General features: G+C 53.4%; 1 protein-coding gene across 1 annotated transcript; it reads left to right on the plus strand.

Moving 5' to 3' along the window:
• Window positions 1-1,385: 1,385 nt before the first annotated feature.
• On the plus strand, window positions 1,386-12,493 carry LOC134525407 (ubiquitin carboxyl-terminal hydrolase 42-like). Its single transcript, XM_063356248.1, has 13 exons — window positions 1,386-1,513; window positions 3,140-3,192; window positions 5,296-5,541; window positions 9,140-9,340; window positions 9,807-9,917; window positions 9,993-10,095; window positions 10,244-10,311; window positions 10,469-10,539; window positions 11,080-11,162; window positions 11,427-11,538; window positions 11,782-11,922; window positions 12,141-12,241; window positions 12,340-12,493. The coding sequence occupies exons 1-13, from the start codon at window positions 1,386-1,388 to the stop codon at window positions 12,491-12,493; spliced, it is 1,572 nt and encodes a 523-aa protein (XP_063212318.1).
• The last annotated feature ends 1,232 nt before the right edge of the window (window positions 12,494-13,725 follow it).

A 13,725-nucleotide genomic window follows, 5' to 3' on the forward strand; every position in this document is an offset into this window, starting at 1 on the left:
CCCTTTGGACACTCATTTTTCCAGTGCCCTTTCTCTTTACAAAGGGCACGCTGATCCCTCCCTAGTGGGATTCTAGTTCCCAAGTCCCCTCCTGTTCCTCGGCCTCTCCCTCGTTCTCTTGGAAAACCTCAACCTGGGGAGGAGGCTTGAGCCCGTGCAAAAGCAGCTGCCAATATTACCGCCTTCTGCTTCCTTTCCCTCCATTTCTCCTTTTCATTCTCCTCCTTTTCTACCTCTTCCCTATTATTCTGGCCCAGCTGGAGTGCTTCTACACTAATGCACGCAGCATGGGCAACAGAGAGGAGAAGCTGGAAGCCATTGTGCAGCAGGAAAACTGTGACGTAGTCGCCATGGCGGAAACGTGGTGGGATGACTTGCACGACTGGAGTGCTGCGTTAGGTGGCTACGAACTCTTCAGAAGGGAGAGGCAAGGAAGGAGAGGAGGTGGGGTGGCTCTGTATGTTAGGGAGTGTTAGGAATGTCAAGAGCTTCATGATGGTGCCATAGGGTTGAGGGTGTATGGGTAAGAATCAGGGGGAGGGCCAACAAGGCTGATACCATGGTGGGAGTCTGTTACTGCGCACACTCCACCGCCTGCAGGTACAGGCAGCCAGCCGCCCTGGTTCCTGAGCGTTCCGCAGGAGCGGCACCAGCAGGCAGCTCCAAAAACCTTACTGCCTGCAAACACTTGAGCATAGCTGAAACGTGGGCAATTTTTCCTCTTTTTAGGCCTGCTGGTTAAAGACTGGTCTGCTGAGACACGGCTCAGGACCACACCAGGGCCAGCAGCGCTGCTTTCTGCATCCCGTGGCGGCGCTGGGCAGAGGGACGGGTTGCCAGATCCCGGCTCGAGGTACGCGTGTGGCATGTCAGGGTCACTCTCGCCTGGCTTTTCCCAGCAAAGCCCCAGCTGGTGCCAGCCCCGAGCTCTCCGCACCCAGTTCATGGAATAAATTTGTTGTGTTTCATAAGATACTGGTTTTGTCCGCTGACGGAGAGGGAGGGGAGGCCGAGCTGGGGCCACGGGGGCCGCTGCCCCTCGCCCACCCACCGCCCGGGCTGCCAGGAGGAGCCGGGCTGGCACCACCGCCACGGCCCAGCTCCGTCACTGACAGCTGCAGGCTGGAGACCTTGTGGGGCTGGGAGCCGGGGCATTCCTGAGGCCTCCGCCAGCCGAGCCTGCCTGAGGCTGTGGGGCCTGGCTGTGGCAGAGAGCCAGAGCCTCTGAGCACTGCCGGCCCGCTCGCCCTCAGCCTGCGCTGCTGTCCCCGGCCCCTCAGTGGGCCCTTCCCCATGCCGCCGTGGGCCCTGATGCGGTGTGGAGGCCGTGACGCCATCTACTGTGCTAGACGCCATTGCGTAGCAGGCACCGCCTGGCCCCGACCATGTCTTGTGTCCATTTCAAGTTCTTCTCCAAGCTGAACTACGATACAGTCACCTTCGACGGCCTCCACATCACCCTCTGTGACCTCTGCGAAGTGGGATTTTTGGAATTCCTATATGTGGACATACAGTATTGCATTTTATACCTTTGTCTGTGCAGCAGTCCTGACAAAATGTTGAAACGATCTTGGAAAGAGCAAAGTGAAGCTTGAGTGAAGACGGCCTACTTGTTCAGATTTTTCCGAGTACTCCAAGCTTTTACAGTTCAGTAACTGTTACTTTTCATAATGGAAGTCTAGTAATAGAAGCAAAGCTGATATGAGGTCAAAGTAAACAGGATTTTAAAGATCAGTGGAAAAATATGCGATGATGCTTTTAAAGATGCCGGGAAGGCAAAAGGGGTGGTTGGGACCTATTTTACAAAGGGGGTGGAGGGATGTTCTCTTCCACGCTTACTCTAGAGGCGTGTTCTGTGGGGGCAGAATTCCCTTCAAAAAGCCCGTACTCAAGAACAGTGCATTTAAACTTGCCTCCTTGTAATTTGATCTGAATTTCTTATCATAGATGTTCTCACAATATCCTGGTAGAACGGTAAACTCCAGAGCACAGGTTTCTTGAGTACTCCTTCCTGCCCTGTAATATTCTGTCTCAAAAACCCTTGGAGAATGTGCTATTCTGCTTATCAGGCAAAAGGCAAACAAGTACAAAACCAAAAATGGGACTCTGAACTGTTCTTAGGTGAATAGTTTTAAGGAAGAAGAGTGCTCTTCTAAGACTGTCTCTAGAGCTCAGAACTTGCTTGAGTTCAGTGTTACAGCATGCACTTGACAGTTTTAGTAATGCCACGATGCGATGTCTTCAAAACAAACTCATGCTAACTCCAAAGGAAGTCATTTGGCCTCACAGCCGACGTCTGTCCATCTGTCGACTGGAATGTCTTCCACACTGTGCAAACGTAGCGTTTTAGAGAAAACGTTTGAGCGCCTTTTAAACCTTGCCCTTCACTGTGCCACTTGTTCCGTGACCTTTTTGGCCTACTGAACTAGCTCAATCAAGAAATGGTGATACACCCGTTGGAGATGAGATCATTGATACTTATCTTGGTGGAGACTGAAAATCCAGAAATCGTAGTCCAGTCTGTCAGTCAGGATGTTTTGAGGCGCTGCTTTCAGTGCCAGCCACAGGGATGATTTCTTTGTTGCAAAGCGTACAAGTGGTGTTGATCAGAACAGTTAAAAAATCACATACTGAGAAAGCATGTTTTTAAGCACTAGGGAGAAGAGGTGCTCTTGAGAGTTACGTTGCTTGCTGGTAGAGACAGTCTGGCATGTTACTAGCCGTTTTTATCTCTTACCCTGCAAGTCCTTCCCCCAGTAGCATGCTAGCTGTTTAGCAAGGCCTGTAAGCCTAATGAAGATTTTTCTTTGTCGTTGCGCGTGTAGGCTTGCCTTCTGATGACTTCTGTTCTGAGGAGCGTCTGTGCTTTATCTGGGTGAAGATACTTCTCTCGCTACTGCTCAGAGAGATGCTTTTGCAATGCTGTCAGACCCAAAAGGGTGGATTAAAGCAGGCCATAAATAAAAGGAGGACCTTTTTTCAGTGACTTGTTTGTAGCGTACATATGACACAAGGTATTAAAACTAGCAGATTTTCAGAATTGTAGGTGAATTTAAAAATGGGATTTTCAAATTGCGTGTTAAATGTGAAGCAGTATAAACCTCAGAGCCTGACCTCAGCTGCGTGTAGTTTTTTGCAGGCAGAAGGTTGTGGACACTAGTGCGATAATTGATTTAAGATCTCTAAGTCAGTGTGAGGCAGCAGTCAAAGTAGCCATTGTTTGACTTGTCTGCCTCCATTCATGCCTTGAGATACTTCTTGCCCTTGACTCTTTCAAGCATACTTTTTTCTTGTAGAATAGATAGCAAGTTTTAGACTGTTAGGTCTCTTCTGCCCTTGATTTTTATATACCATAGAATCATAGAATCATAGGGTTGGAAGGGACCTCTGGAGATCATCTAGTCCGACCCCCGTGCCAGAGCAGGGTCACCCAGAGCAGGTTACACAGGAGCCTGTCCAGGCGGCTTTGGAATGTCTCCAGAGACGCAGCCTCCACCACCTCTCTGGGCAGCCTGTTCCAGTGCTCTGCCACCCTGGAAGGAAAGTAGTTCCTCCTCGTGGTTAGGGGGAACTTCCTAAGCTCCAGTTTGTGCCCATTACCTCTTGTCCTGTCACTGGACACCACTGAAAAGAGCCTGGCCCCATCCTCCTGACACCCCCCCTTTCAGTATTTAGAAGCGTTGATAAGGTTGCCCCTCAGCCGTCTTTTTTCCAGACTGAAGAGACCCAAATCCCTCAGCCTTTCTTCATAAGAGAGCTGTTCCAGTCCCATCGGCATCTTGGTAGCTCTCTGCTGCACCCTCTCCAGCAGTTCCCTGTCCCTCTTGAACGGGGGAGCCCAGAACTGGACACAGCACTCCAGGTGCGGCCTCACCAGGGCAGTGTAGAGGGGGAGGATGACTTCCCTCCACCTGCTGGCCACATTTTTCCTGATGCACCCCAGGATGCCATTGGCCTTCTTGGCCACAAGGGCACATTGGTGGCTCATGGTCTTCCTGTTGTCCACCAGGACTCCCAGGTCTCTTTCAGCTGAGCTGCTCTCCAGCAGGTCAGCCCCCAACCTGTCCTGGTGCATGGGGTTATTCCTCCCCAGGTGCAGCACCCTACACTTGCCCTTCTTGAATTTCATAAGGTTCCTCTCTGCCCAGATCTCCAGCCTGTCCAGGGCTCGCTGGATGGCGGCACAGCCTTCCGGTGTGTCAGCCACCCCCCAGCTTTGTGTCATTGGCGAACTTGCTGAGGGTGCACTCTGTCCCCTCATGCAGGTTGTTGATGAATATATTGAACAGGACTGGACCCAGTACTGACGCCCGCGGAACACCACTCGTCACTGACCTCCAACTAGACTCTGTGCCCCTAATCACGACCCTCTGAGCTCGCTCTTTCAACCAGTTATCTATCCACCTCACTGTCCATTCATCGAGCCCACTCTTCACAAGCTTCCCTATGAGGATGCTGTGGGAGACCGTGTCGAAAGCCTTGCTGAAGTCAAGGTAGACCACATCCACTGCACTCCCCTCATCTATCCGTCCAGTCATGCCATCATAGAAGGCTATCAGATTAGTCAGACATGATTTCCCCTTGGTGAATCCACGTTGAGTACTTCCGATAGCTTTCTTTTCCTCCACATGCCTTGAGATGACGCCCAGAACAAGCTGGTCCATCATCTTTCCAGGGATGGAGGTGAGGCTGACCGGCCTGTAGTTCCCCGGCTCCTCCTTCTTGCCTTTTTTGAAGACTGGAGTGACGTTGGCTTTCCTCCAGTCCTCAGGCACCTCGCCTGTTCTCCAGGACCTTTCAAAGATGATGGAGAGCGGCCCAGCAATGACTTCCGCCAGCTCCCTCAGCACTCTCGGGTGCATCCCAACAAGGGCACGGAGTGTGTTTCCTGGCCTCCAAGGCCTTCACGTCCCAAGTCCCTTAGACTGGCTCTCTGTTTAGACATATATTCTGACGCTGGAATAGCTCTTTATAAGTACAGCTTCTCCAGCTCTTTTCCTAGTCTAAGCTCCTTGACAGCGTAGAGAATCAGAGCACCCTTAGAGAGAGCGCTTTTTATTTTGATCTCCTTCTAGATACAGGAATGAATATTATTTTTCAATGGCTATAAAAAGAAGAGCTTGTTCACTATTTCAGTGCCTCACACCCAGAGTCACAGGGATCTTTAACGTTTTTTAACCACCACAGCCCCCGCCCAACTTCCAGAGATTTTGGGGCCGTGACCCGCCTCTTTTGGGGGGAACTCCGTGTAACCCCCCATGCCCCCCTCGCCTGCTCCTCCGACGTGTGGGCCAGGGGATGGAGAGAAGAGGTGGGCGGAGGGGGAACGGCGGGGGCGGCTGAGCTGGCAGTACCTGCCCATCCCGGCCACCGCCGACTCGCCCGAGCAGGCCTTTGCCACCGGCCAGAGCGTCCTGGAGCATCGTCGAGCCATCCTGGCGCCGGAGAACCTGGGCCAGATTCTCATCTTGCACCAAAACTTTGATTTTTTAGAATCAATCAGGAACAGCAACGAGGCGCGGAGCAGGAATCCCCACACTCGTACATGTCTGTGACAGCAGCCCTATTTTCAACCCCAGAAAGTATTACTGCTTGACACCTTTCAGCAAGGCACTATGGAGTTGTACACGACACGGGGCAAATATGATTCTTTCACATCACTGATCAATGTTTCAAAAGGAGACGGCAAGAAACCCAAAGACTGGAAATGATGAGGGGACTGGAACAGCTCTCTTATGCAGAAAGGCTGAGGGATTTGGGTCTTTTCAGTCTGGAAAAAAGACGACTGAGGGGGGACCTTATCAACGCTTCTAAATACTGAAAGAGGGGGTGTCAGGAGGATGGGGCCAGGCTCTTTTCAGTGGCGCCCAGCGACGGGACAAGGGGTAACGGGCACAAACTGGAGCATAGGCACTTCCACCTAAACATGAGGAGGAACTTCTTTGCTGTGAGGGTGGCAGAGCCCTGTCACAGGCTGCCCAGAGAGGTGGTGGAGGCTGCGTCTCTGGAGACATTCCAAAGCCGCCTGGATGCGTTCCTGTGCCACCTGCTCTGGGTGACCCTGCTCTGGCAGGGGGTTGGATGTTGGATGAGATGATCTCCAGAGGGCCCTTCCAACCCCCACCGTTGTGTGATTCTGTGGTGAGCGTTTGGGCCTGTGGGTCACGTCTGCCTTGAAAGGGAGCTCACCCAGAGGTGGTGCCAGCGGAGGACGGGGCTGGGCAGAGCCAGGCCATGTGCCGGGGGAGCCGGGCTCTCTGTTAGCGCTCAGGGGTGCGTCCAGGTGGTAAAGGGGAGGGACTGTCCTGCCGCAAGCCATGTTGGCTGCCCTAGGCCTTGGCTGTCTGGGAGAAGGTGCCGGTAGTGGAGGCTGTTGTTGGTGGCAGCTCTGGAGCAGCTCTGCTGCTGGTTCCATGGCTGCCAAAGCCCGAGCCGGCGGAGCTGTCTGTGCGCACCGACCGGGGCAAACCTTGCTGGGGAAAGCGCTCCTGGGAGGGCTCCAGAGAAGCCCTGTAGGCTGCTGCTTTCTGTGGCTTGCTTTCTTTTTCTCCGTTTCTCTCATTCCAACCACGTCTTTCAACCAGAGAGGAGGGAAGGGGAGTCTGGCCTGGTGTTCAGGCCCCAGTGGAGCCTTGAGCAAAGGGCGGGCTGAGGCCCAAGACCAATCTTGGGCGCTGCTCGGCTGCCCCTTAATGAACCCTACAGCCGCATACTCGGGTGTGGGTATTGCCCACAGCATTGCTGTTAGGGGGGAATGTACCTTGATGAGGGCAAAACCGACAAGGGGCAAAATACTCATGAAAACCATTTTATACTTTATTGAGAGGTTAAACCGTAAATGGTCTCTGGATCTTCCACTCTCCACCGGTGCCAAGACTTCCCAGGTTTTTGTGTCGGGAGATTCTGTACCCGCTTCTTTTGACAGATGACAAAGCTGCAGCCTCCCCAGAGTCCAAAGAAAAGGGCTGTTTGGGGACCTTCTCCTCCTCCAGTGCCACAGAGAGGGAACGTCCCAGGCCTGCACGGCAAACTCATTACCGAGAGAACCTGGTTTTGAAATCTTTGATAGCCTTGGCCATCGTGGGTGCTATTTCTGCAACAGAGGAAGAAAAAAACCCACCAATGGACGAAACCCCCCTCCCATTAAAGCAACAGGCACAGACTGGGGGAGCAGAGAGCAATTCCAAGCTGCAACTTTGCAGAGCCTTTAGCCTCTCCTTAGGGAGAGGAGAGGAGAGGAGAGGAGAGGAGAGGAGAGGAGAGGAGAGGAGAGGAGAGGAGAGGAGAGGAGAGGAGAGGAGAGGAGAGGAGAGGAGAGGAGAGGAGAGGAGAGGAGAGGAGAGGAGAGGAGAGGAGAGGAGAGGAGAGAGGCCGCCAACACGACCCCTCCTGCAGAGCCGGGATTTCCCTCGCGGCAGAAACAGCAGATTTGTGCCTTTGTAAAGGAGGAGCTCTGGGAGACGAAGGGCTGTTCCGCGGTTTGTACTTACTCTTGGCTGGTGGTTTCCTGGGGTCACAGGAGTCCTGCAGTGGCCGGGGCAATCATGGTAGGTCTGCGTGGGGTGGGGGCAGGGGCAGAACGAGATCCCTTGAGCAGGCCAGGGAGAAAACTCAGTGCCCAAGTGGGGCAGGAGCAAAGCGAGCCACCCCGATTTTGGTAGAGCCACGGAGCCACCTCTAGCAGGGCAAGAGTAAATCTCCCTAAATTTCCTAAATTTCTCTGGTATAGGGAAAGGGCAAAATGAGCCTCCCCAGGCAAGAGCGGGGAAACACCAGCTGTCCTGAGAGGGACATGATGAAAAGAAGCCACCCAAGCAACGCTGAGGCCAAAGTGGATGCCCCAAGTGAAGGGTGTAAAGAAGAAAGCCTCCCTGAGTGGCGCAGGAGGAAAAGTAACTGCCCCGAGCTGAGCAGGAGGAACTCAGTGCCCTGAGCAAGAGTAGGGAAAACTAGAGGACCCAGGCGGTGCAGGGGCCCAACTGGCGAGCTCAAGGCGGGCAGGAATAGCAACCAGCTGCCTCGTTGGGGCAGAAGCACTACTCGCTGCCCTCCTGGGGGGTCGAGGGGTTAAACCAGATGCTAAAAAGCCAGCCAGAAACGCGTTTTGGAGGTGCAGGGTGGGAGAGCAGCTGGGTGGGCGCCTGGCAGCCACCCAAGGGGCACCCAGCGCAGTTGCTCAAGGTGTTTTTTTGGTCGCGCTAGTTGAGAGTCAGCCTGTGGCTGTGTCTTGGGGGGTAGATAAAATTCATTGGAAAGGAACCTGTAAGACAGCAGGTGCTTTGCTGCACGAGTCTCACAGACGCAGTCCTGTGTCTGTCAAGAGTGGAAAAGAAGCCCTCAGCCCCCCGAATGTGCCAGCCAAAGCTGTGAAGGGGCTCGCTGGCAGCCCTGGGTACGTTTTTATTGCTGGGGCCGGTGCGGCTCCAGGCAGAGGTGGGAGCTCCGCGGGCAGACGAGCAGCCCTTGGCCAGCAGTGCCTGGGGCAGCCCAACAGCTGCCGGCTGGTGGCTGCAGGAGGTGCCTGGGCTGTGGCGGCTGCGGGGCCGCAGTGCGTCCCCGTGCGTCCGGGTGTGGCCCCTGTCACAAAGGGGCAGTGATGCGGCACCCGCCCGCTGCTTGTGAGCTCACCTGGCCAGGGCTTGGCATCCTGAAGAGCGTGCCAGGGAAAGCCAGTTGGGCTGAGCTGGCCTTCGGGATAACTCGGCTCCTTCCTTTGCCACTTGCTTGGCTACTTTTTTTCCAACCATTGATCGTTTACTGCCCACTTCTCCTCACCTGCCGTCCTCTTGCAAAGGTAATTATGCTTTGAGCTTTAGGACAGATCATGTGGTAGCTAGACACGGGATCAAAGTATAGGCTGGTCTCTCCCTTGGGAGCGGTAGGATGAGCTATTACACCTTGATAGGCTGTCCAGATATGCCCTATGGGTAGAGTTCCTATTTGCTAGTTGTTGTTTCTTTAGCATGTGCTGGGATGGGTAAGCAGGGGGTGGCAGTGCAGTCTGAGGCTTCCCCCAATGTTTCTGTGTTGGAGGTTAGAGCTGGTTGTCCTGGGTGCTCCTGTACAGAACTCAACTTTTAAAATCGGCTTTTGTGCACCACTATGGTCTCATCACTTCTCAAATGTCATTGCCCTGCAGTCACTGCCGAGGGAATGGCCCTGCCACAAAGGATCCTCTTTCCCGCGGCGAAGATTTGCATGGACTGGCAGCAAAGACAGAGAGCTGGAGCGGGACTTGACAACCTGGGCAATACGTGCTTCCTCAACTCCGTGCTGCAGTGCCTGACGTACACCCCCCCTCTGGCCAACTACCTGCTCTCTCGTGAGCACAGTCAGTCGTGTGAGTACTTTTGGGACCATGTCCTTGCAAATCTCTTGGACACTTCCCAAGGATTCCCAGACTCTGGGATTTGATTTGGGAGAAAAGCAGCCCTTCTGTGTAAATCCCCTGAGTGGGTGTGTTCTTTGAACACTCAAGCCTAGAAACCGCTTCTCACATCTGGGTGGTTTCATCTTCAGAAGGGCGCCTCTTTCTCACCACGGGTCTCGTTCCCTATTTCTGCAAGTTAAAAACTCCCTTTGCGTGTTGCACAGAAAACTTCTGTCAGTTGGGCATCCCTCTGAAGAAGGTTTTCTGTGCGTTAAGGCATCCCGGGCTTGTTGGGACGTCGACAGCTTGCGAGAAGAGCAGTGGAGACTGTTTTTCGAACTTCAAGATCTTTGTTAGGTTTCCTGTTGCTATGGATACCTTGCACACCTGAGAAGCTTGTTTCCCCCCTACCCTCCCTCCGTCCCTCCCTCTTCAGGTCGTCAGCAAGGTTTCTGCATGATGTGCATAATGGAGGCACACGTGAAGCGGGTCCTGCGTTCCTCAGCCAGTGCCATCCAGCCCTGGGCTGTGGTCAATGTCCTCAGACGTAAGTCATTGCAGGTGCTTTTATGTGTGTTTGTCCCTTCTGGTAGGAGAGAACTACTAACTTCTTCTCTCTTAGGCATAGGAGAACATTTTGAGCATGGCATGCAGGAAGACGCCCACGACTTCTTACGTTGTACTGTCGATGCCATGCAGAGAGCTTGTCTGCACGGCAGCAGCGAGTAAGCACAAGCAAATGACCTTTGCAATGTTCCCGAGCCCTTTGGACTCCCCGACGGAGTCCCACCAAGGAAAGCCCACGGCCAGGGTTTTCAGACAAAGACAAACGTCTTGGAGGGCGTAACTCTCTGCCTTACCATTTCTCTCCAGCCTGGACATCTCTTCCGAAGCAACTACCATCATCCATCAAATATTTGGGGGCTTCCTGAGATCCAGAGGTACTTTTCCACAACTCTTGCTCTCCTTGGGATTGTCTGTGCCCTTCTGTCTGCCTGTCATAAACAGCTGTTGGTGTGCGTGGCGGAGCAGCTGTGACGAGCGTAAAGCGGCACAGTCCCCTTCCCCTGTCGCTGAGCGTTTCCATTTGCGTTCCAGTCACCTGCTTGAGCTGCAGCGCGATTTCCGATTCCTACGAGGCCTTCCTGGATGTTCCTTTGGATATAAAAGTAAGAGGGTTTGTAACTGTGCTTCAGGACGCCCCAAGGTCCCTGTAGCTTTCCAGACAAACACAGTTGGCTTAAAAGCCAACACAAGAGACCTTGGTGGTGGGTTGCAGGGGAATGGGCGGTCTCCTGCTGGGGAGGCCATGGCAGCGGTCTCCCTGCAGGTGCTGCCTTGAAGCTGCACAAGTGCAAATTATCCTCTCTGCACCCTTGACGTACTCTCCTCCTTCTTCCCTTTGCCCTCCCTCAACCCCAGTCTGGCTCCTCGGCTGACGGGTTGTATTGTTTTCACTCTTGATGACCCTGCTCCCCGTGGGTAGCTGGACTGAGTGGTGCCACAGGGAGGTAGCTCTGGATGGCCCCGGGAATCCCTGGGAATGGAGGGAAGTGCTCGGCATAGTACTGCCCTCTTTCTGCCTCCCTCTGGACGCTGCTTGCGGGTTCATGGTGGGTCTCCTCAGCGTCAGCTACCGGAGATTTTGCGTAAGTGTTTGGGCAAGGGCGTTTCCCGCAGCTCAGTGCTCTCCTCTCTCCCTCCTCCAGGCAGCCGCGTCTGTCACCGCAGCTCTGGAGGACTTTGTGAAACCTGAGCAGCTGGATGGCAACAACTGCTTTAAATGCAGACAGTAAGACGATTACTAAGGACATGTTAACAGTAGATCCTGCCTTGAGGTTTTGCATGTGGTGGAGCATAAGCTAGCTTTTCCCGTAGGTTGCATACACAATAATAAGACAGCCCTTTTTTAAAATATGGTATTATGGCACTGAATAGTCTTCAAATAGCGTAAGGATGCGTGAGACGTGAAAGGCTGTCTGGCTTTCGGGGGGGCGGAAAAAAGGGTGCCTTTCAAGGGCGCCTTCCAGCATGTGTCTCTGTGCTTGGTTTCAAGGTGTGACAAGATGGTTGCCGCCTCCAAGAGGTTTACGTTCCATCGTGTGCCCAAGGTTCTCACGCTGTGTCTGAAAAGGTTTGGAGACTTCACTGGCAGGAAGATCAGAAAGGTGTGTACGCGATTGGAGTGCAACTTTCTCTTCCTGGAAAGCAGTGCGCTCTTTCACAAGTGTTCCCTGTTGAGTTTTGTGTGTTCCCTTCTGGAGAGAGGAGAGTTCCTGTGGGAAGACAAGCATGTACTCTGCTGCGATGCAGCTGCTTTGGCCGAGAACAGTTTCCTGCCGCCCAAGCCATACATGTTGCTTTAGAGAAAATCCGGGGATCATTTCTTACTCCTCTTGGTGTCTCTGTAGGTTGTGAAGTATCCCGAGTGCTTGGATCTTCGCCCGTATGTGTCTCAGACGGCTGGAGAACCGCTCCTCTACTCCTTATATGCTGTGCTGGTGCACAGCGGTGGCAGCTGTCATGTGGGGCACTATTTCTGCTACACAAAGGTAAAGAGCAACTTCCTTCCTAACAAGGGAAAACTGTAGCCTGGGGACGACAAACTTCCATGTCAGTGTTACTGGCAGGCAAGGTTTTGGGGGAGAAGGTCTCCTGAGGGGCTGGGCTGGATTTGGTTCTGCATACCCTTGGTTCGGTAGTTTTCTGCCTGTGCTTGTGTGGAGAAACCACGCAGTTCATCTCCAGATATCGACGCCTTTCTTGACAGGCCAGCGATGGACGGTGGTACCAGATGGATGATTCCTCTGTGGTTCTTGATGACACCGACACAGTTCTCAGGCAGCAAGCCTATTTACTGTTCTATGTCAGGTAATAACAAGTGCTAGCCTGTGTTTAGAATACGTTTCCCTTTCATGCTTTTGCTCTTTTTCTTCTCATCCTCCTCAGAGTTTCTCTTTCTGTCACAGGAGACAATTACTACCTGCATCCTTTGGTGCTGTCAAATCTGAACTACCCCACGTCAGTCCTTACCTTTTCTTGCTGGCCTTTAGGCTGCTGGCCTGGTGTAAAGTGCTACTTGTCTGCTCTCTGAAGCTGGCTAATGTCGAGAAGAGGACTTAAAGGGGGCCTACAGGAATGATGGGGAGGGACTCTATCGTGGAGTGTAGTGATAGGGCAAGGGGTAACGGTTTTAACCTGAAAGAGGGAAGATTTAGGTTAGATACGAGGAAGAAATTCTTTACCGTGGGGGTGGTGAGACACTGGAAGAGGATGCCCTGTCCCTGGGGGTGTTCAAGGCCAGGTTGGATGGGGCTTTGAGCAACCTGATCTAGTGGCAGGTGTCCCTGCCCATGGCAGGGGAGATAGAACGAGATGGTGTTGAAGATGCCTTCTAACCCAAACCATGTGATGATTCTCTAATGCTATGCAATGGAGACTGTAGGGGCTACAAAGACGAGGTCTTGCTCCCACGGGGGCTGACCTGGTGGGAAGACCCCAATCAAATTTCCCATTTTTAGTCTTGGTTATGTCTTCTGTCTGTCATAGAAACAGCTCCATGAAAACAACTGACCTCCACAGAAGGCAGCAAGAACAGCCCTAAGCGAACATCCCTTTTTTTTTTTTTTTTTTTCCTCCAGGAGCTCCTCTTTGAAAACTGAAGAAAGGGCTGCTTCTTTGAAAACTGAAGAAAGTGCTCCTTCCTCACCAGCACCATACCATGCCCATTCCTTCATCAGTCAGGGGGCAGCTGGCAGCAAGCAGGTGGGTTCCGTGGGACCACAAGGTCTGCATTGCAGGACTAAGGTAGCTCTGGGGAGGTGGGTCAGGGAAGCAGACGGGCAGTGGATTTCTTTCCAGGATCTTGGCATTGCTCTGTTTTCCCTCCCACATTGCAGCTTCCCTCACAGCCACGACGCTGTGCTCTCCCCAAGCAGCCCACCTAGGTCCATCCCATTTGTCCACCTTTGGCCCTCCTGCCCTTGCAGCTCTCTAGGAGAACCTTTGGGACGTCCTTAGCTGTCCCCTCACAGAGCTTCTGGGGTTTCCTCACTGTTCTGCTCCTTTCAGAGCAGGAGGAAAGGGCAGGACCTTTTCACAGCTCTCTTTGCAGGACATGGCGCTGGGCACGGAGGGCTCTCCAGAGGACAGCAGCTGCTCCACAAAAGCCAGCACCAGCCAGCGAAGGTGGGCCGGTGCACAGGTGGCATCTGCAGGCTGGCCAGGCAGAAGGCAACGTGACTGCCAGGTGCCCTGTCAGCCACGTGACCCTGTGCCGCAGAAGGTGCAGGAAGAGAAGAAAGAGAAGCAGAGATTCATCCCCTCTTCCCGCTGCCAGAGGAGCGGTGGCAGGG

Source organism: Chroicocephalus ridibundus, chromosome 19 (genome assembly GCF_963924245.1).
Source record: "Chroicocephalus ridibundus chromosome 19, bChrRid1.1, whole genome shotgun sequence".
NCBI classification, from domain to species: Eukaryota; Metazoa; Chordata; class Aves; order Charadriiformes; family Laridae; genus Chroicocephalus; species Chroicocephalus ridibundus.

What these genes read in the sequence shown, in the direction of transcription:
- LOC134525407 (XM_063356248.1), top strand. Translation starts at nt 1,386, where the DNA reads ATGTCTTGTGTCCATTTCAAGTTCTTCTCCAAGCTGAACTACGATACA. An exon ending in TCGTGAGCACAGTCAGTCGT is followed by an intron (nt 9,341 to 9,806) that starts GTGAGTACTTTT and finishes CTCCCTCTTCAG; the next exon opens with GTCGTCAGCAAGGTTTCTGC. An exon ending in AACTGCTTTAAATGCAGACA is followed by an intron (nt 11,163 to 11,426) that starts GTAAGACGATTA and finishes CTTGGTTTCAAG; the next exon opens with GTGTGACAAGATGGTTGCCG.